General features: G+C 45.6%; 1 protein-coding gene across 1 annotated transcript in view; it reads left to right on the top strand.

The window, feature by feature from the left end:
* Nucleotides 1–20085: 20085 nt before the first annotated feature.
* LOC141171939 (sodium/potassium-transporting ATPase subunit gamma-like) overlaps nucleotides 20086–23818 on the top strand; it is a 31596-nt gene continuing 27863 nt past the window's right edge. Inside the window, exon 1 of the mRNA XM_073655652.1 lies at nucleotides 20086–20506. Coding sequence (XP_073511753.1) covers nucleotides 20476–20506 — 31 coding nt within the window. The 5' untranslated portion in view covers nucleotides 20086–20475. The remainder of the gene's footprint in view (nucleotides 20507–23818) is intronic.

Raw genomic sequence — 23818 nt, 5'->3', positions numbered from 1 at the left:
GATCAGTAGTGTATGAATGTACACAGTGACTGCACCAGCAGAATAGTGAGTGCAGCTCTAGAGTATAATACAGGATGTAACTCAGGATCAGTAATGTAATGTATGTACACAGTGACTGCAGCAGCAGAATAGTGAGTGCAGCTCTGGAGTATAATACAGGATGTATCTCAGGATCAGTAATGTATGTACACAGTGATTGCGCCAGCAGAATAATGAGTGCAGCTCTGGAGTATAATACAGGATGTAACTCAGGATCAGTAATGTAATGTATGTACACAGTGACTCCACCAGCAGAATAGTGAGTGCAGCTCTGGGGTATAATACAGGATGTAACTCAGGATCAGTAATGTAATGTATGTACACAGTGACTGCACCAGCAGAATAGTGAGTGCAGCTCTGGAGTATAATACAGGATGTAACTCAGGATCAGTAATGTAATGTATGTACACAGTGACTGCACCAGCAGAATAGTGAGTGCAGCTCTGGAGTATAATACAGGATGTAACTCAGGATCAGTAATGTAATGTATGTACACAGTGACTGCACCAGCAGAATAGTGAGTGCAGCTCTGGAGTATAATACAGGATGTAACTGAGGATCAGTAATGTAATGCATGTACACAGTGACTGCACCAGCAGAATAGTGAGTGCAGCTCTGGAGTATAATACAGGATGTAACTCAGGATCAGTAATGTATGAATGTACACAGTAACTGCACCAGCAGAATAGTGAGTGCAGCTCTGGAGTATAATACAGGATGTAACTCAGGATCAGTAATGTAATGTATGTACACAGTGACTGCACCAGCAGAATAGTGAGTGCAGCTCTGGAGTATAATACAGGATGTAACTGAGGATCAGTAATGTAATGCATGTACACAGTGACTGCACCAGCAGAATAGTGAGTGCAGCTCTGGAGTATAATACAGGATGTAACTCAGGATCAGTAATGTATGAATGTACACAGTAACTGCACCAGCAGAATAGTGAGTGCAGCTCTGGAGTATAATACAGGATGTAACTCAGGATCAGTAATGTAATGCATGTACACAGTGACTGCACCAGCAGAATAGTGAGTGCAGCTCTGGAGTATAATACAGGAGGTAACTCAGGATCAGTAATGTAATGTATGTACACAGTGACTGTACCAGCAGAATAGTGAGTGCAGCTCTGGAGTATAATACAGGATGTAACTCAGGATCAGTCATGTAATGTATGTACACAGTGACTGCACCAGCAGAATAGTGAGTGCAGCTCTGGAGTATAATAAAGGAGGTAACTCAGGATCAATAATGTAATGTATGTACACAGTGACTGCACCAGCAGAATAGTGAGTGCAGCTCTGGAGTATAATACAGGATGTAACTCAGGATCAGTAATGTAATGTATGTATACAGTGACTGCACCAGCAGAATAGTGAGTGCAGCTCTGGAGTATAATACAGGATGTAACTCCGGATCAGTAATGTATGTACACAGTGACTGCACCAGCAGAATAGTGAGGGCAGCTCTAGAGTATAATACAGGATGTAACTCAGGATCAGTAATGTAATGTATGTGCACAGTGACTGCACCAGAAGAATAGTGAGTGCAGCTCTGGAGTATAATACAGGATGTAACTCAGGATCAGTAATGTAATGTATGTACACAGTGACTGCACCAGCAGAATAGTGAGTGCAGCTCTGGGGTATAATACAGGATGTAACTCAGGATCAGTAATGTAATAAATGTATACAGTGACTGCACCAACAGAATAGTGAGTGCAGCTCTGGAGTATAATACAGGATGTAACTCAGGATCAGTAATGTAATGTATGTACACAGTGACTGCACCACCAGAATAGTGAGTGCAGCTCTGGAGTATAATACAGGATATAACACAGGATCAGTAATGTAATGTATGTACACAGTGACTGCACCAGCAGAATAGTGAGTGCAGCTCTGGAGTATAATAGAGGATGTAACTCAGGATCAGTAATGTAATGTATGTACACAGTGACTACACCAGCAGAATAGTGAGTGCAGCTCTGGAGTATAATACAGGATGTAACTCAGGATCAGTACAGGATCAGTAATGTAATGTATGTATACAGTGACTGCACCAGCAGAATAGTGAGTGCAGCTCTGGAGTATAATACAGGAGGTAACTCAGGATCAGTAATGTAATGTATATACACAGTGACTGCACCAGCAGAATAGTGAGTGCAGCTCTGGAGTATAATACAGGCTACAACACAGGATCAGTAATGTAATGTATGTACACAGTGACTGCACCAGCAGAATAGTGAGTGCAGCTCTGGAGTATAATACAGGATGTAACTCAGGATCAGTAATGTAATGTATGTACACAGTGACTACACCAGCAGAATAGTGAGTGCAGCTCTGGAGTATAATACAGGATGTAACTCAGGATCAGTATAGGATCAGTAATGTAATGTATGTACACAGTGACTGCACCAGCAGAATAATGAGTGCAGCTCTGGATATAATACAGGATGTAACTCAGGATCAGTAATGTAATGTATGTATACAGTGACTGCACCAGCAGAATAGTGAGTGCAGCTCTGGAGTATAATACAGGATGTAACTCAGGATCAGTAATGTAATGTATGTACACAGTGACTACATCAGCAGAATAGTGAGTGCAGCTCTGGAGTATAATACAGGATGTAACTCAGGATCAGTAATGTAATGTATGTACACAGTGACTGCACCAGCAGAATAGTGAGTGCAGCTCTGGAGTATAATACAGGAGGTAACTCAGGATCAATAATGTAATGTATATACACAGTGACTGCACCAGCAGAATAGTGAGAGCAGCTCTGGAGTATAATACAGGATGTAACTCAGGATCAGTAATGTAATGTATGTATACAGTGACTGCACCAGCAGAATAGTGAGTGCAGCTCTGGAGTATAATACAGGATGTAAATCAGGATCAGTACAGGATCAGTAATGTATGTACACAGTGAGTGCACCAGCAGAATAGTGAGGGCAGCTCTGGAGTATAATACAGGATGTAACACAGGATCAGTAATGTAATGTATGTACACAGTGACTGCACCAGCAGAATAGTGAGTGCAGCTCTGGAGTATAATACAGGATGTAACTCAGGATCAGTAATGTAATGTATGTATACAGTGACTGCACCAGCAGAATAGTGAGTGCAGCTCTGGAGTATAATACAGGATGTAACTCAGGATCAGTAATGTATGGTATGTACACAGTGACTGCACCAGCAGAATAGTGAGTGCAGCTCTGGAGTATAATACAGGATGTAACTCAGGATCAGTAATGTAATGTATGTACACAGTGACTACACCAGCAGAATAGTGAGTGCAGCTCTGGAGTATAATACAGGATGTAACTCAGGATCAGTAATGTAATGTATGTACACAGTGACTGCACCAGCAGAATAGTGAGTGCAGCTCTGGAGTATAATACAGGATGTAACTCAGGATCAGTAATGTAATGTATGTACACAGTGACTGCACCAGCAGAATAGTGAGTGCAGCTCTGGAGTATAATACAGGAGGTAACTCAGGATCAGTAATGTAATGTATGTACACAGTGACTGCACCAGCAGAATAGTGAGTGCAGCTCTGGAGTATAATACAGGATGTAACTCAGGATCAGTAATGTAATGTATGTACACAGTGACTGCACCAGCAGAATAGTGAGTGCAGCTCTGGGGTATAATACAGGATGTAACTCAGGATCAGTAATGTAATGTATGTACACATTGACTCCACCAGCAGAATAGTGAGTGCAGCTCTGGAGTATAATACAGGATGTAACTCAGGATCAGTAATGTAATGTATGTACACAGTGACTGCACCAGCAGAATAGTGAGTGCAGCTCTGGAGTATAATACAGGATGTAACTCAGGATCAGTAATGTAATGTACGTACACAGTGACTCCACCAGCAGAATAGTGAGTGCAACTCTGGAGTATAATACAGGATGTAACTCAGGATCAGTAATGTAATGTATGTACACAGTGACTGCACCAGCAGAATAGTGAGTGCAGCTCTGGAGTATAATACAGGATATAACTCAGGATCAGTAATGTAATGTATGTACACAGTGACTGCACCATAAGAATAGTGAGTGCAGCTCTGGGGTATAATACAGGATGTAACTCAGGATCAGTAATGTAATGTATGTACACAGTGATTGCACCAGCAGCATACTGGGTGCAGCTCTGATCAGCTGCTAGTCAGTGTGCTGATTACGGGTGTGGTGGCTGCAGATCCTGTTGTGAGCTCTTGATCTCTGAAAAACCAACACCTCTCCACCTGGGAACCTGCTCTCTCTCTTTCCCAGGGAGGGAGCTGGTTTCTGGGATGAGTGATGGAGCCAAGTCCCAGGCTTCTGCTTCCCGAACCAGGCCGGCGGGGGGCATTAGAAACCAGCAACCGGCCTGCACATCAGAGAACTCGGGGGTGAGACGCTGCACCAGGAGTCGCAGCAATGTGGCTCCTACTCCCCCCGGGATTGTGGAGACCCCCTAGAAGTCGCAAGGCTTCCAGCATGGAGGAAAAGCCTGACAGCGGCGTGCAAGATGGCGCTCCTTCCGGAGGAAAGCTGAGTGCTCACGGAGGTGAGGCCGACCTCTCTGAGGGGGGGGTGGGCGCTGCAGGGAACCCGGGAGTCTGTGTCCACCTATGCCTCCTGGGTCATGATCCGCCTCCGTGAGTATGAAGATGCCAGTAAGCTCATCAGGAGGCTCTGGGAGGAGCTGCGCTGCACAAGCGCAAAAGCTGCAGGGGCCTCCAAACCAAGGAAGGCCAAGCTCCAGGCTGAAGTAAAGAGGCTGACCAGCGAGATTCACCTGCTGGAAATAAGGAAAGCCACCATCAGAGAGCAGAGTGGTCCATTCAAAGAAAAACTAATAAATGAAGACCGCTACAGAGAAATGGCTGATACCAGAGAGCAAAGGCAGATAGGGCTGCTGCCTGAGAGCCAGGTGGATGATAAGAGGGATGATGACCAGCAGGAAGCCCCACCTGGCAGCCTTCAAAGTCACCCGCAGGCCACGTGCAGCGAGCTCCCTGCAGGACAGACGACAGTGACATCCGGTCGCAGTTCTGCCGGCTCTGGGGAGGACAGTGACAGCAGCGGCCAGGGAGGGGCGCTAATGGCGGAGATTAAGCTCCTGGAGTCCCCAGTGTGCCTCCAAAACTTCCATCTTGGTGATGATCTACCAGAAGAAGCACCTGGGGGCCACAAAAAGGCAAAGAAGACCAAGCCAAAGCAGCAGGAAGCGGTAAGATACGTATATGCCCCCGTCCCTGTACCCCCTGAGTCGGCGGCAGGCTCAGCTCGCTGTATAAGCCCCGTTGCCCAGCCCAGCCCGGGTTCTGCTGTGGATCCGGTGCAAAGGCGCGGGGAGATTACAGAGCGCGGTAGTGAGGCGCAGAGCTCCGTCTCTGCTTGTAGTAGTGGGGACGTAGCAGGAGGTGCATCAGCCGAGAGGCTGGACAGTGAGGGCGGCCCGGCGGCGGGTGTTCCGTCAGGCCACGATGCTGTGGTGCGCTCCTCAGTGGGAGGGGGGAGCAGCCCGGTGTCGGGGGCAGCTCCGGTAGCCTCGGTGCCTCTGAATGCTGTTGCCGCTGATCACTTAGTTAAGAAGCGGCGGCAGTGTGAGGGGGCTGTCGGGGCTGAGCGTTCCGGTCCTCCCATGAAAGTGCTATTTTGTGTTGGCGTCGCTGGTCCGGAAGATCCTGATGCTAAAGATCAATGGCGCCTAACTGCAGCTAAAGATCAGCGGCACATTATACCAAATGCCAAACAGCGGAAATTACCGACCGATGATGTGGAGGGCACACATAAGACCGGGGGTGAGGTCGCCTCCAGTTCTATGGAGGTGACTGAGCCCCTTGTGCCTAATGCGGAGGTCAAAAGGTCATCCACCATTGTTACAGGTCCAGCAGGAATGAATGTGGTGGTGGAGGTGAATGAGGATAATTCATTGTCTAGTGGTGTGGTTGTTGGTTTGGTGGAGGGTGAGATGGAGGTGGGTAATGGTGATACTGTTGGGGCTGATGTGGGCACTGGTCCGGTTGCCCCCCCGGGGGTGGCAACACCTGTCCAGAGTTATGCCAGTGTCACCTCCGGGGCAAATAGGGCATCCTCCTCGTCTCCGGGCTTTCGGGACAGCATGTTGCAACGGCGCCTTCTGGAGGCTCTAAAGAAGGGGGAGAGATCACTAATGGTAGAGGGTCGAGAGGTTGATCTATCCTTCTGGATAGAGAGGCATGGCCTCGGGGCCTTCCGAGAGCAAAAAGGGGGAGATACAGTGTGGTCCCTCCCAACAGCCGGGCCAGGCAGTGTGCGTAGGAATGTGGTCCGTCTTCGGTGGAGGGGCAGTGATGCATGTCCGCCAAGGTCTAAAGTTGTGGAGCTCTTGCTGAGGATGGGCTTCAAGGCGATTGACATCTACGCCTTGATACATCCCTATTCCACGCCTGAGTTTGATGTCCGCTTTGTTCGGCCGGAGGGGCTTGAGCTCTTCTGGGCGAATTATTAGTTGGCAAAAAATGAGCCCGGCTGGCGAGACTTTGCCGTTCAGGCAGTGTCTCGCCAAAACCAGATCAAGAAAGTGACCGTGATGACTCGTAACTTGTCGCCTTCTTGCTATGACATCATGACGTGGCTTGGTCGGTATGGAGAGGTGGTGGAGATGCCAAAGAAAAACCGCAACGAGTTTGGTATCTGGTCAGGGGCCTGGACGTTTATGGTAAAACTTAAGCGTTCAGGTGGTACGGTTGCCCACATTCCATCGTCTGCCTTCCTGGGTAGGGATCGTATCCTGGTCTTCTATCAGGGGCAACCGAAGCTCTGTCACAGGTGCGGCGACCCCACACACTTCAGTGCAAACTGCACCGTGCAGACATGCGCGTTGTGTGGGGGTGTCGGCCATCTTGCCACCTCTTGTGTGGAGATTAGGTGCCACCTGTGTGGTGAGATAGGTCACCCATTCAGCCGTTGTTCTCGCTCCTTTGCTAATGCAGTCGAGACCCCGGTGGGAGTAAGCCGTGAGGCCGATTCTGCTGGGGAGGGGACTAGCAGGGGTGGGGGAGCTGAGGGGCCAGGGAAGAAAAGCAATAAAAAGACGCCTGCCCAGCTGAGGCGTCTAGACAAGCGCAGACAGGAGAGGGAGTGGGGCGAGCTCCAGACTACCGGGGCAGCCCCTGTCCTGGATGCCAGTGTTGCTGCTGAGGCCCCAAGGGATGATGAGTTGGATGAGGAGGTCAGGAGGATCCACAGGGAGGAGACTGCCTCTGCCTCAGAATCCTCCCATTATGAAAGTATGGATGAGGATAATAAGCGGTGGCTAGAGCACAAGCGTAAGCTCGGCACCAAAAAGAAGAGAAAGAAGGGAGATAAAACATCTTCTCCCGCTCTGACCAAGGTACCTAAGGAAGGTAAAACCGACTCCCCTCTAGTTGGTCTTTCTAACCGGTTCCAAGCCCTTGATAACATCTCTTCCTCTGAGGAGGAGGCTGAGGGTGAGATTCCGGCTTCAGCGGAGCTTACAGGGGGCGCCGAGTCTCCTTCTCCTGGGGATGCAAGGTCCTTGGGGGGAGGAACTGGCCCAGAGTCCGGAGACGAGGACGAGAAAAGAAGGAAAAATGCTGGAATGGACACCTCTGTGTCATTAAAGAGGGGGAAGGATTCCTCCTCTGAGGCAGAGGATAAGGGGAGTGGGAAGAAGAAAGCCATCTAACTCAATCACCAATGATGGCGGTACCCACTCCGTTGACGCTGGCGTCCATTAATGTCGCCAGCATTAAGTCAAATATGGCTAGATTTGCGGCCTTTGATTTTCTCAGCCGGGTTGAAGCTGACATTTTCTTTTTGCAAGAGACCAGGCTGCCAAATATGGCAGAGGTGTTTATAGCTAAGAGGGAGTGGAGACTCGGGCCCTCCTATTGGTCTCTTGCGGCCGAGCCGTATAGCGGAGTGGCGGTCCTTTTTACCGCACTGGTAGAATGCCGACTGGTTATTGAGTTAGAAATGGGGAGGTGCCTGATATTAGATGTCCTCATGAAGGGACAGGAGCTTCGGCTCATTAACATTTATGGTCCCCAATCTAAGTGGGACCGGAAGTGTCTCTTTACGAGGATCAAGCCCTACCTTTTTACGAGTCGGCAGGTCGTCTTTGGAGGGGACTTCAACACTGTCACGAGGCCCCGGGATAGAGGAGGTTCCAGAGACAAGCTGACTTATGATAGCGTCGCCCTTAATAGTATAGCTAGTGAGGCTCACCTGGTAGATGTCCACATCCGGCACACCCCAGGCCACGAGGGGTTCACCTATCATAGAGGTAACTGTAGGTCCAGGATAGACAGGTTTTATTTAAAGGAGGAAGCCGTCTCTTCAGCAGTATCTGTTGTTGAGGTGGAGTTCTCCGATCATTGTTTGATTTTGTTTTCCCTGAATGTTACAGAGACCCCCCGGATGGGAAGAGGCTTTTGGAGGCTCAATTCGTCTCTCTTGGAAGAAGCGGAGATAAGACAGTCCTTTGAGGATTTTCTTCAGAGCCAGGTACCCTTGCTGGATCTTTGTAGTAGTAAGTCAGAGTGGTGGGAGATGTTTAAGAAAAGGGTGGCGAGATTCTTCCGCCAGCTCTCAAGCCTCAGGAGCCTGGACAGGTATCGCCTGTATCAGGGCCTGAGGAGGAAACTCGAGCATCTTGTCTCAACTGGAGGTAGCTGCGAGGAGATCTCCAGAGTGAAATCTTTGCTAATGAGGTGTCAGTATGATAGACACGCATCTTTGGTTTTTGAGAGGGATTACGGGAAGTACCGCTCGCCCGACCCTTACAGAAACTGCAAGATGTCAGTGAATAGTAAAGTTGTTACAGGACTGGTTGACACTGCGGGGTCCCTGAAAAGATCCAGATCAGGGATCCTGGAGGTCGTCAGATTCTTCTACTCGCACCTCTTGGGGAAGAGGGATCTGGATTGGGATGAGATGTCGGCTTTTCTGGCTGAAGCCGTCCCCGAACCAGGGGTAGACCCCTCTCTTGGTGTTTTGACAGAGATGATCAGGGAAGAGGAAGTTAAGTTGGCGATTGAAGGGCTTGCCCTAAAGAAATCTCCCGGTCCAGATGGCTTAACATCTGAATTCTATAAGACCTTTAAGGACGCCTTGGTTCCCCTCTTGACTGAGGTATTCAATGAGTGTCTTTCCTCGGCACTCTGCCAAAGTCAATGAGGAGGTCTGCCCTGATCATCTTGTCAAAGGGTAAGGACCCATCTTGCATTAAAAATTGGCGTCCCATAGCGCTTCTCAATGCAGACAGGAAGGTTTTGGCAAAGGTGCTGTTTAATCGGCTGGTGAAATTTGCACCCCAGCTCCTTTCGGGGGCCCAGCATTGCTCTGTTCCGGGCCGCAGTACAATTAGTGCTGTACTCTGTGTCCGAGAGGTGGTTGAGCAGGGTAGGGCTGGTCACTGGAAGGGGTACATGCTGTCATTGGACCAGGCAAAAGCATTTGATCGGGTTAATCATGAGTACCTCTGGTCTGTCCTTCTGAGATATGGCCTGCCGGGGGGCTTTGTTGATTGGCTTAAGACCTTGTACGCTGGGGCAGAGAGTTTCCCGCTTGTGAACGGTTGGATTGGCAGCTCTTTTGAGGTTGGGTGTGGTGTTCACCAGGGTTGTCCCTTGAGCCCGCTACTGTACGTGTTTGCGATTGACCCACTTCTTAGGAGGGTGGAGCGTGGACCGTTGGCTGGGGTCGGGATGGACCGGGCAGCACCGGAAGCCACTCTGAGAGTGGTGGCGTATGCCGATGATGTCACCGTTTTTGTTTCCTCTGATGGGGAGGCAGAATGGCTGATGTCAGAGGTAAATCGCTACTCGGAGGCATCCGGGTCTAAGATCAACCGGGATAAGTGTGAGAGTCTCTGGCTGGGAGGAGGAGATCCTGGTTTTGATCTCCCGGACACCCTTCTAGAACCCAAAGTCTCTGCAAAAGTTCTTGGCATCGAATTTGGCCAGGGGGATTACCCCAAACAAAATTGGGACAGCAGGCTAGAGATCGCCACTCAGAAGGTGAACCAATGGAAGTGTTGGTCTTTGACCCTAAGGGAAAGGGTAAACCTGATCAAAACTTACCTGCTCCCTTTGCTGATCTATCTGGGCAGTGTGTGCATCTTGCCAGAGCCTCTCTGGACTCGGGTCTACAGTTTGTTCTTTCAACTGTTATGGGGGAATAGACTGAACCTGGTCAAGAGGGAGGTTACTTACCGTACGAGGAGACTAGGAGGGTTGGGTATGGTCAACCCTGTGGTATTCCTTGTGAATACCTTCATTAAGATCAATATTGCAAACCTCTGGAAAGAGAGAGCTCCTCCGTGGGTATTCTCCTGTAAGGGATGGTTTCAGCCTTTCTTCCAGGAATGGGAGACAGGAGGGCAAGTGAAGGATCTCCGCACACCGCATGGACATCTCCCGGCTTACGCTACCGTGGTTCTGAAGGTAATTCGCCGGTGGGGTCTGGGAATGTGGGAGGTCAGGACTCTGCCAAGGAAGCTCCTTGACAAAAGGGTTCTGTTGACCCATTTTCAGAGGCCTCTGGCGCTCAGGGATTGCCCAAGTCGGGATCTTGGGGTGGGTCTGCATCTTTTGAATTCTATCAGGATCCCCTCGAAGGTTTGGGACTTGGCTTGGCGCTGCTTCCATGGGACAATCTGAAGTGTAGGAGCTCTGAGGACAGGAACTGTCCTCGGGAGCATTGTGGTACCATGCTTGAAAGCATGGACCACTTCCTGCTTCGTTGTCCCTTTAACACAGAGGTGTACAACAGGGTGGGCACCTCCATTGGCTGGCCCCGGCTGGCCGGTCTTTCTTATGCGGAATGGGCCTATGGAGCATTCGGGGACCTGGGTGGTCAGGACCGCTGCACCTTATTTCTAGTTAGTGCAGTGGTTAGGTATCACACGTGGAACGCACGGTGCTTAGTATCGACGCAGCGGAAAATCCTCCCAGTGGACGATGTGTTTAGGACCATACTCGGTGACCTGGTGAAGGTGCGTTCTCTGGAGTATGAGAGACTGGGTACACGGAGGGCCGCTCTCCTCTGGAGGTGCTTTTCTTTTAGTGTGCCCTAGTCTGGTCATCTCCTCTCCTGGTGGGGGGCTGCTGCTGACACCATAGATTTTTGTTTTATTGATCAGTAGACAGTGATGTAGGGCTGCAGGCGCCGAACTTGGGCTTTGTCAGTTGTGGTTATTGTATTGTTTGTTTCTGTATATATTGTATATATGGGTTTGGATGGAGGTGTTAGGTTGGGTGGAGGGAAAAGGGGGGAGGTGGGTTCATCTTGTGGGACACTGGTTATTTGGGTGAAAAACTGGCACTGCCTGATCTGGCCTATGGACGTTGGACATGGACTGAGGCATGAGACGCAGGACCAGCTCTCAGGTCAGTGCCGGGGAGGGACTGGTGGGCTTGAGTGTGGGGGGTTTTGTTTTGTCTTGTATATATTTATATAGTTAGTATTTATTTTATAAAAAAAAAAAAAAAAAAAAGTGTATATATTAGTTTGTATATAATTTGTCGGTTATTGTTTATTATATTGTTATTATTTGTTTGGTAACCGGACCAGATGTCACAGTGTAGGTAGTTATTATTGTGTATATATGTATAATATGTGTGTGAGGAGAGAGGGAGCGGCTGGACCAGTTCATTACATTGTTTATTTTCTAGTTATTAATTTTGTTATGTTTCTGTTATTATTATTGTTATGTTTTTCATTTTTATAATAAAAGATCTACAGGATGTAACTCAGGATCAGTAATGTAATGTATGTACACAGTGACTGCACCAGCAGAATAGTGAGTGCAGCTCTGGAGTATAATAGAGGATGTAACTCAGGATCAGTAATGTAATGTATGTACACAGTGACTGCACCAGCAGAATAGTGAGTGCAGCTCTGGAGTATAATACAGGCTGTAACTCAGGATCAGTAATGTAATGTATGTACACAGTGACTGCACCAGCAGAATAGTGAGTGCAGCTCTGGAGTATAATACAGGCTGTAACTCAGGATCAGTAATGTAATGTATGTACACAGTGACTGCACCAGCAGAATAGTGAGTGCAGCTCTGGAGTATAATACAGAATGTAAATCAGGATCAGTAATGTAATGTAATGTATGTACACAGTGACTGCACCAGCAGAATAGTGAGTGCAGCTCTGGAGTATAATACAGGATGCAACTCCGGATCAGTAATGTAATGTATGTACACAGTGACTGCACCAGCAGAATAGTGAGTGCAGCTCTGGAGTATAATACAGGAGGTAACTCAGGATCAGTAATGTAATGTATGTACACAGTGACTGCACCAGCAGAATAGTGAGTGCAGCTCTGGAGTATAATACAGGATATAACTCAGGATCAGTAATGTAATGTATGTACACAGTGACTGCACCAGCAGAATAGTGAGTGCAGCTCTGGAGTATAATACAGGATGTAACTCAGGATCAGTAATGTAATGTATGTACACAGTGACTGCACCAGCAGGATAGTGAGTGCAGCTCTGGAGTATAATACAGGATGTAACTCAGGATCAGTACAGGATCAGTAATGTAATGTATGTACACAGTGACTGCAACATCAGAATAGTGAGTGCTGCTCTGGGGTATAATACAGGATGTAACTCAGGATCAGTAATGTAATGTATGTACACAGTGACTGCACCAGCAGAATAGTGAGTGCAGCTCTGGAGTGTAATACAGGATGTAACTCAGGATCAGTAATGTAATGTATGTACACAGTGACTGCACCAGCAGAATAGTGAGCGCAGCTCTGGGGTATAATACAGGATGTAACTCAGGATCAGTAATGTAATGTATGTACACAGTGACTGCACCAGCAGAATAGTGAGTGCAGCTCTGGAGTATAATACAGGATATAACTCAGGATCAGTAATGTAATGTATGTACACAGTGACTGCACCAGCAGAATAGTGAGTGCAGCTCTGGAGTATAATACAGGATGTAACTCAGGATCAGTAATGTAATGTATGTACACAGTGACTGCACCAGCAGAATAGTGAGTGCAGCTGTGGAGTATAATACAGGATGTAACTCACGATCAGTAATGTAATGTATGTACACAGTGACTGCACCAGCAGAATAGTGAGTGCAGCTCTGGAGTATAATACAGGATGTAACTCACGATCAGTAATGTAATGTATGTACACAGTGACTCCACCAGCAGAATAGTGAGTGCAGCTCTGGAGTATAATACAGGATGTAACTCAGGATCAGTAATGTAATGTATGTACACAGTGACTGCACCAGCAGAATAGTGAGTGCAGCTCTGGAGTATAATACATGATGTAACTCAGGATCAGTAATGTAATGTATGTATACAGTGACTGCACCATCAGAATAGTGAGCGCAGCTCTGGGGTATAATACAGGATGTAACTCAGGATCAGTAATGTAATGTATGTACACAGTGACTGCACCAGCAGAATAGTGAGTGCAGCTCTGGAGTATAATACAGGATGTAACACAGGATCAGTAATGTAATGTATGTACACAGTGACTGCACCAGCAGAATAGTGAGTGCAGCTCTGGAGTATAATACAGGCGGTAACTCAGGATCAGTAATGTAATGTATGTACACAGTGACTGCACCAGCAGAATAGTGAGTGCAGCTCTGGAGTATAATTCAGGATGTAACTCAGGATCAGTAATGTAATGTATGTACACAGTGACTCCACCAGCAGAATAGTGAGTGCAGCTCTGGAATATAATACAGGATGTAACTCAGGATCAGTACAGGATCAGTAATGTAATGTATATACACAGTGACTGCACCATCAGAATAGTGAGTGCAGCTCTGGGGTATAATACAGGATGTAACTCAGGATCAGTAATGTAATGTATGTACACAGTGACTGCACCAGCAGAATAGTGAGTGCAGCTCTGGAGTATAATACTGGATGTAACTCACGATCAGTAATGTAATGTATGTACACAGTGACTGCACCAGCAGAATAGTGAGTGCAGCTCTGGAGTATAATACAGGATGTAACTCACGATCAGTAATGTAATGTATGTACACAGTGACTGCACCAGCAGAATAGTGAGTGCAGCTCTGGAGTATAATACAGGATGTAACTCACGATCAGTAATGTAATGTATGTACACAGTGACTGCACCAGCAGAATAGTGAGTGCAGCTCTGGAGTATAATACAGGATGTAACTCAGGATCAGTAATGTAATGTATGTACACAGTGACTGCACCAGCAGAATAGTGAGTGCAGCTCTGGAGTATAATACAGGATGTAATAATACATGCAATTTAATGTGATGGAGAGAAGAATTTATTAAAACCTGTGTGGATTTTGACCATTTGACACACAGACCTCTTTCACTCCTTCACTCCATCTCTTGGAGGAGATTAGGGTATATTTTCAGAGCTGAATGTAAACAATAAACCTCCTGTTTCCTGATCCTTCATCTTCAGGGTCAGTACATTCTGCTGATGTTTTTTGGCTTTTTAATCTGGATGTGAAGATTTATGTTAATCATTGTCAGATATCATCGAATATTTCTTGTTCTATTAATCCAATTACAGTGGAGCAGGACATGGACACATCAGAAGCCCGGCAGCCGATGAGAAGGAGATGAGCGAACAGGACTGTTTCACTAAAACATAAATATTTATATTATTACTTATAGTTTCCTGTAGACTTTTTATGCAAACAATGGAAACTTCCCCACTGATCTGATCACCTGGAGATCGTCACACCGCTGCTCATGAGAAGAACTAGTGAGTGCCGGGCAAAAAAAAAACCACGTTTGATTATAAATTAATATACTGTATATTTTTAAGAATATTTAAATTGTATACATTGTACATTTACACACATATACACAAATACAAGAGAGTATGATTGTGACCTAGTCTGGAATTTTTTGGGGGTCACAGAAGCCGAGATAGTAGTTTTTTCTTAACTGTTGTGAAGAAGACCACTGTAGGGTATTATTACTATATGGGGGCATTATGAGGATATAAGGACCACTGTGATGGTATTATCAGTATGTAGAGGCCGCAATGGGAAATGATACATCTGTATCGGGCCATACAAGATGGATGATGCTACTGTACGGGGGCAGAAAAGGGTCTGCGTTACTACTGTATAAGTGCCACTGGGAAGGGCCATTAATGCTGTATGGGGAGCAAAGGGGAATATTACTATTCTATGGCACGTTCCATGTTCTGTATAGGAGCCACAATGGGGGACTTTTTTAAAGAAATATATTTCTCTTCAATCTATATGAAGAAGCTATTTTCAGGAAGGCTGGACTTGTCAAAAAAGAAGAAGGAATCGAAAGTGCTAAACGAGTCATCAACAATCTTGAAGATACAACATTGATGGCAACAAGACTAGATGGAACGAAGGACTTATTGCGGAGTGTCAAGATGGAAAGCTGGAGAATCGGACTCCTACTCAACACAAAGAAGACAAAGGTACGACCAGGACACATTTGAGATGGACGGTGACGAACTGGAAGTTGTAAAGGACTTCAACCTACTCAAGATGGAGTGACGACACTGGGAGAAAGTAGGAGAATAACTATGGGCAAATCAACAATGAAGTCACTGGTCAAGGGCTTCAAGTTGAGGAACATGTCACTGATGACAAAGACACGGCTCGTTCATAGTCTGGTCTTCTCTGTAGTAACATATGGATGCAAAACCTGGACGATAAAGTAACAAGACAGGAGAAGAATCAACGCCTTCGAAATGTGGTGCTGGAGAAGGACGTTATCAATACCATGAAGGGCAAGAAGAACAAACAATCTAGGAATAAATCAAGGAAGACGTCACTCGAAGCAAGGAACACGAAGCTACTACTTGCCTACTTTGGACACATCATACGAAAAGAGCAATCACTCGAGAAGGACATCATGGTCAGAAGGAAGAAGACGAAGGGACAGACCAGCAACCTGATGGATTAATACAATCAAGATAATGGTGGAGAAGACCCTGGTGGACCTATCTAGACTTGCACAAGATCGATCTTCCTACAGAGCGTTGATCCATTAAGTCGCCATGGCTCGATGAATAAATAAAATAAATATTTGATTTTGGTGGATACTGCTATTAGTTTACTGATCCCAGATCTTCTGTGTATGAGGATTGTTCAGATCCTTCTGTCTCTTCATGTGATCCAAGATAGACGGGATGATGTGAGATCAGGGCACTGTGGGGCTGGATCATCACATCTTGGACTCCCCGTTATTAATGACATTGGCTGGATGTTGGGGGTCATTGTCCGGCTACAGAATAAATTTGGAGCCAATCACATGCCTCCTGATGATATTACATCATAGTTAAGTGTCTCCTGGATTTATCAGCATTGAGGACACCATTAATCCTGACCAAATCCCCAACTCCAATTGCTGAAATGAAGCCACAAAACTTGCCGAACCCTCCATCGTGCATCACGGCTCCTGCAGACCCTCATTATTGTGCCGCTCTCCGGCCTCCAGGGATCTATATGCTTCTGTTACCGTTGAATATTTCACATAATTGGTTACTCATACACCTGACTATAATCCTACACAATCCCTGACTTTGTGTAACTACCTACAAGAAGAACTGATGCGGATTTGAAGATAAAAGCCGGTCTCCAATTACTGATTCAGATTTTTCTATTGTTCATTCACTTTTTCATTTTGTTAATTGATGAAAATAAACTAGCACTTCTATTTTTGGAAGCTTCTTACTTTGCAACATCTTTTACACACCAGCCTTAAACTTTGGCACATTGTTGTACAGTGGGGAAAATAAGTATTTGATACACGGCCAATTTTGCAAGTTTTCCCACCTACAAAGAATGGAGAGGTCTCTAATTTTTATCGTAGGTCACTTCACCTGTGAGAGACAGAATCTAAAAAGAAAATCCAGAAAATCATATTGTATGATTTTTACATAATTAATTAGCATTTTATTGCATGAAATAAGTATTTGATACAATAGAAAAACAGAACTTAATATTTGGTCCAGAAACCTTTGTTACAGTTACAGAGGTCAGACGTTACCTGTAGTTCTTGACCAGGTTTGCACACACTGCAGCAGGGATTTTGGCACCCTCCTCCATACAGATCTTCCCCAGATCTTTCAGGTTTCGGGGCTGTCGCTGGGCAACTTTGAGTTTCAGCTCCCTTCAAAGATTTTCTTTTGGGTTCAGGTCTGGAGACTGACTTGGCCACTCCAGGACCTTGAAATGATTCTTACAGAGCCACTCCTTAGTTGCCCTGGCTGTTTGTTTTGGATCATTGACCCATCTTCAATGCTCTTACTGAGGGAAGGAGGTTGTTGGCCAAAATCTCGCGATACATGACCCCATCCATCCTCCCTTCAATACGGTGCAGTTGTCCTACCCCCTTTGCAGAAAAACACCCCCAAAGTATGATGTTTCCCCAGTATGCTTCACGGTTGGGATGGTGTTCTTGGGGTTGTACTCATCCTTCATCTTCCTCCAAAAACGGCGAGTGGAGTTGACACCAAAAAGTTCTATTTTGGTCTCATCTGACCACATGACCTTCTCCCATGCCTCCTCTGGATCATCCAGATGGTCATTGGTGAACTTCGAAGGGGCCTGGACATGTGCTGGAGTGAGCAGGGGGACCTTGTGTGCCCTGCAGGATTTTAATCCATGATGGCGTACTGTGTTACTGTTAATGTGTGAGACTGTTGTCCCAGCTCTCTTCAGGTCATTGACCAGATTCTCCCATGTAGTTCTGGGCTGATTGCGGACCTTTCTCAGAATCATCCTTACCCCACGAGGTGAGATCTTGCATGGAGCCCCAGACAGAGGAAGATTGACCGTCATCTTGTGTTTCTTCCATTTTCTAATAATTGTGCCAACAGTTGTTGCCTTCTCACCAAGCTGCTTGCCTATTGTCCTGTAGCCCATCCCAGTCTTGTGCAGGTCTACAATTTTGTCCCTGGTGTCCTTAGACAACTCTTTGGTTTTGGCCATGGTGGAGAGGCTGGAGTGTGATGGAGTTTGTGGACAGGTGTCTTTTATACTGGTAATGAGTTCAATCAGGTACAATTAATACAAGTAATGAGTGCAGAGTAGGAGAGCTTCTTAAAAACTATCAGGTCTGTGAGAGGCAGAATTCTTGCTGGTTGGTCGGTGATCAAATACTAATTTCATGCAATAAAATGCAATTTAATTATGTAAAAATCATACAATTTAGATTCTGTCTCTCACAGGTGAAGTGACCTACGATAATAATTACAGACCTCTCCATTCTTTGTAGGTGGGGAAAAACTGCAAAATCGGCCGTGGATCAAATACTTATTTTCCCCACTGTATGTACACATACAGATACAAAACACACAAATACATAGAAGAAACACATAAATGTATCTAATCTGTGTATTCAGAGACACATGAGATAAATGTGGGGAGGAAAACCCAGAGAATAAATCTCGCCTCCTACACACTATAACCAGAGTCATTTTTTTTCACTTATGATCCTGAACCATTTTGTCGATACAACTTAATTTATATTTTATTACATTCTAAGAATCACAGGAGAAGCCGAGGAACAGGAGATTGGGCAAGTCTGAAGGTAAAGCGGCCAGGAACATAAGTAGTTAATAGCAGAAGTGGAGGAATGAACTTAAAGGAACACTCTGGAGAAGAGGGATACATTGTATTCTGCTCAGTCTGGGGGCGGGGCTTGATAGAATACAATGTATCACTTTTCTGATCAGTGTTCCTTAAAGGAGAATATACTCAGAAATGGCTAAATCTCCAGCTTTCTCTGAATGGATGGCATGGCTAACAGGGGATTTATGGGATGTGCAGAATTGGTTATAGATTTGGGAGATGTGAACATGGAGCTGTGGGTTGGTTCATCATGCAGCAATGTAATGGGGGAGGGGAGATGCAGACAGGGGGTTGGTGCAAAGATGCTTTAAAGGGCTGGACCAGGGGCATGGATGCGGCTGTACAGTCTGGATTTGGAGGACTGAGGAGATGCCAATGGATGGAGCAGCAGGATGGGTCATATGAGGACATGTGGCGAGGGCTCAGGTGCAGCAGAGCCCACTTTGTTAATTTAGGAGGACCGAATGTCAAATGAGGTGGAGTCCAGTGTGTCAGATGCAGCAGGGATGATATGGCCAAGTCATGTGTTGCAGAGCATGATTTATTCATGTTTCCAAGCTTGTCAGGGGCAGCACTTTAGACATAGATGGATTCAGCAGAGCTGAATATGCTACAGCAGAGATGAGTCTCGGTGTAGCAGAGCCAAAATGAACATGGAGCTGAGTGTGTCAGGTGCAGCAGAGCCAAGTATATTGGATGCGACTAAACACAACTAAAAGCAGCGTAGCAGAGCTGAGTTTGTCAGAGCAGCAGAGCTGAGGTGAGGCTCTCGTGTGTCCCGTGGAGCAGAGCTGTGAGGAGTCAGCAAAACTAATGGCTTTTCAGGTGTTGCAGAGCACGTGTCAATGTAGGGATCCCAGTTGGTCGGGTGCAGCTCATGCAGCAGAGTTCATTCGGTATAGGACGACTATGTAGCAGAGCCAAGGTGTGAGGCATAACTGAGCCGTGAGGGTTAGATAGATCTTCCATGCACTATATATGTTAATGAGGTTTTCCAACTCTGGGGACATTTTTTATTTGTAAAATCATTTTTGGAATTCGGTTTCATTACCAATTTTGCACCATTTGGCATTTCCGGGCGCCTTGTTTCTCTGCACATTTAAATTTGATGTGATAAATCAGCTGAGAGGAGCTCAGACAAAGACAGATAAGAGAGTTAGAAATTCTCCCATTGGACCGTCAAGAATGAGCTCACTGACAGATTCTCAGTTAACCCAGTTTGCAGCTAGAGGCTAAAGAAGGCAAATGTTGCAAAATGAAACCTGATTACAAAAAAAATGAATTCCAAAAGATAGACTTCCCCTTTAATGTAGCAAAGCTAAGTATGTCATTTGGTACAAGCCATTCTTATAGCAATGTATTAGGTGTGACCATTCTGTGGTCTGTTGGGGGCGCTGTTCCTGGGATGGGGTCAGTTTATTTTCCCGCATCTCCTCCGCACTCTCAGCACTAAATCAGCTGCAGCCATCCCGAGCATCTCTCCAATCCAGGGGCCAATGGCGGTTTAGACTTGCAGTGATTGGTAGAGAGACAGAGCCCCCTGGGAGAGAGGGATAAATGTAAGGACCCCCTCCTCTTCTCCCCACCTTAGCCAGCTGTGTGACTTCAGGTCTGCAGTGCTCCACTCTATACGAGCAGGCAGATCCTACACTACATCCACTGCACACACTGGGCTCTGCTACATGCTCTGACTCCTGCCATCACCCATGCACACACCATATAGGACATAGCACCCCATAGATTGGCACCGAACTCTGCACCCCAATACAAGAATAGGCAAATTAGGGTCACTCCCTCCGGCACTGCAGTATGGCCACCCCAACCGAAAGAAGCGGAACAGGTAGGAAAAGAAGGGGGGGGGGGGAATGTGTGTGCAGGTGTTATAGAGATTTGGTGTCTAAGGGGTTAATACACCCTGGTGCATGCTGCTGGGTGCAAACCCCTTTATAAGGCATGTAAAGAGTTATAGGGTTTAGTTTTGGGTGATGTCTGGTCCGCATGGCACGTCTTCAGGTCTGGGGTCCATATTCTGCAGGGAGGACCGTCTTCTCTGCAGTATGTTCCTCCTCCATCCTTACTGCAGGTGCATTGCAGTGTCCCAGCTCTTCCTATCTGCTGCTGCAAGCTGGAGCACATGGGGTTAATAATGAATCAGGGGGGCTCACAGGAGGGGGACAGGGTCAATTCTGGGGGGTTACTGACCATGCAGAAGGTTTAGAGGGTGCAATATGCAGGGATTGGGGTCATGAAGGGTGGGTTCATTGAAAGTTCTCCGCAGTCTTTAGGATCGCACTTGAGGAGTCACACAGGGACAGAGCGAGGGGCATGGGGCACACATTGGGCGTCTGAGATTATCCGCAGAGTGACAGATTGGGGCTGAGCTGCATTAAGATTTAAGAATGGGCAGGAGCTGCTGGAGGAGACTTGGAGAAAGTGAGGAGGATGAATGGGGAACGGAGGAGGGGAAGGGGTTGGGTTGTAGGAGCCCAGTCCTAATGGGGGCAACCGCAATGATTAGGATGATGGGGGTGAAGAACATGATGATTGTGCTAATACTTTTCGAAAATGTTACCTAATTGGCACAAAATTGTGCAGGTGGTCCCAAAATATTTGAAGTGACCCAAAATGAGTGCTAACCCCCCTACAGTCATTCCCAGTGTAGAATTCTGTAAAATCATCAATGGAGATCCAGAATTGGGTTTAATCAGATGTATTGCTCCAAAAAGGGTGCAAGAACTTTTTTTGGGGGGTATCAATGAGTATGGACTGTAGATGGTGCTCCTAAGACTAGTTGGGCTTGCTACTGGTGCCCCCCTGGAGGTGACACTATGGTGTAATTGCTCTCCCCAGGAATCTTTGAGAATTACACAGCTTACTTTGGGCATGCACTGATATGAATGGCCACCGGTGGTCCTCTAGAGGTTAGACTAGCAGAGCAAATTGTGCACCCCTCCTAGATGATGCATGCACTTTTTTTTACTTTTATATAACTGGTTAGTAGTATGTAATAATAATAAAAATTAAAATTTGGTTCCTTGCCCGAAATGGTGTCCTGGGATGAGCTTTCGGGAAGACCTATGGATTGGCTTGGAATGAATAATGGGGCAGCCAGCTGCTAAGGTTTTCCCCGTGGCTCCACTCGGGGACTCCAGACATAGGATCTCCTGAGCTTCCCTGATCTGTTCTCCAAGAATAAAAGGATGCCCGCCGCCCCTCCCGGTGCCACTCAGGGTGCCAGGCTGTGCAGATGTTTTAATGTATTCAGCAGTAATGAAGGCACTGAACCAAACTGACGACCTATAAAAAGAAATCGCTTTACCCGCGGCAGCGGCATCACCTAACTAATTGTCTCTGACTTCTGCAAGGCTTCTTTCCTCGTCTGGTCAGTCACTTAGCAACTATTCAAGATCCTATATTCCTGGAGACTATATGGACTCTTCCCTTATGTTGGCATCTCTTTCTTCCAATGCCAAATATACCTGACACTATACAGATCTATGGGACAATCCTTAGGTGAGGTGTATGGTGGCACCATAAAAGGCCACGTGGGAGGTCTAACTTTTATGTGGTCAGAGTAAGAAGAAAGTTAGAGACCAGTCAGAAGCTTCTCAACCCTAGATTCCGCTGTATTGCCCAAGGTAAGAGCAAAATGGCCTCCAGATATCTACCAGGTAGGTATTGTCTTCCCTGCAGGAGGTAATAGGAGCTCAAGCTTGGAAGAAAACTCTTTAATACGAGACTAGGATTTCATTCCCTTGGGGTACTTAGTTTAAAATCCTCATTTATGAGCCAAAGTCAAAAGCAGCCACATAAAGATCTACATGTACAAGCATATCCATGCATTTCACAGAAAGCCCATTGATTATAATAGTTAGGGTTCAATGTCTTAATCTTCCTGAGGTTTAATAACGGGTTCTTTTTTTTTTACATCTTCTCAATGTCACCTGTGGTCATAGGGGAGCTTAGTTTAGTTACATAATAAATAGCAATAAGATAGTTGAATTAAGTCCTATGATTTTAATATTATTATCTGCATGGCCTAGAATACTTATATCTTTATTATGATTTGTTTTCCACAGTATCACCTGCAGTCATAGGGGAGCTTAGTATAGTTACAGAGTTGAACTATCTTATTGTTACCAGTTGAGCCTTCTTATTGCTATTTATTAAGTCCTGTGATTTTAATATTATTATATACATGGCCTAGAATACTTATATCTTTATAATGATCTATTTTTCCACAGTGTCACCTTTAGTCATAGGGGAGCTTAGGTTAGTTACATAGTTCAACTGGTAACAACAAGACAGTTCAATTATCTTATTGCTATTTATTAAGTCCTGTGATTTTATTATTATGTATATGGCCTAGAATACATATATCTTTATTATGATATATCTTTCCACAGTCTCACCTTTAGTCATAGGGGAGCTTAGGTTAGTTACATAGTTCAACTGGTAACAACAAGACAGTTCAATTATCTTATTGCTATTTATTAAGTCCTGTGATTTTATTATTATGTATATGGCCTAGAATACTTATATCTTTATTATGATTTATTTTTCCACAGAGTAACCTGCAGTCATGGGGGAGCTTAGTTTAGTGAAGTAGATTAGTTACAATGGAATTAATATTGCTGTATATAGACTCAAGTGAGTCATGTACATGGCCTAAAATACAGACAATATAAAAAATAGCCTTTTTTCATTTTAGATTTTACTACATGCCACCTGTGGTCATAGGGGAGCTTAGTTAAGTTATGTAGATTGGCTGGCGTGCTATTCTATTGCTATTCTTTGAGTCCTATGATTTGAATATTTTAGTATATTGCCTAAAATACAAATATAATGATAAATAATAGAGTTAACAGCTCTATGATATCATTTGGGGTCATAGTGGAGCTTAGTTTAGTTACATAGATTATCTACAATGCCCAGTGTAATTGTTAATTGTTAAGTCTTGTGAGATGAATATTTTTAGGTAAATGGTGTAAAATGCAGATATCATGACAAGGATCTTTATTTTTTTTTTTACAGTTTCACCTGTCGTTATAGGGAGCTTAGTTTAGTGATGTAGTTGGCATACAGAGCATATAATGCAGTTATTATTGTTATTTATTAACTAAAGGGAGTTTGAGTATATTATGCACATGGT

The sequence above is a fragment of the Phyllobates terribilis genome, unplaced genomic scaffold (genome assembly GCF_046119375.1).
Source record: "Phyllobates terribilis strain yellow unplaced genomic scaffold, ASM4611937v1 Scaffold_12__6_contigs__length_324123572, whole genome shotgun sequence".
NCBI classification, from domain to species: domain Eukaryota; kingdom Metazoa; phylum Chordata; class Amphibia; order Anura; family Dendrobatidae; genus Phyllobates; species Phyllobates terribilis.
Note: the sequence above shows the minus strand (reverse complement) of the source record. Positions and strands in the feature narration are given on the sequence as shown.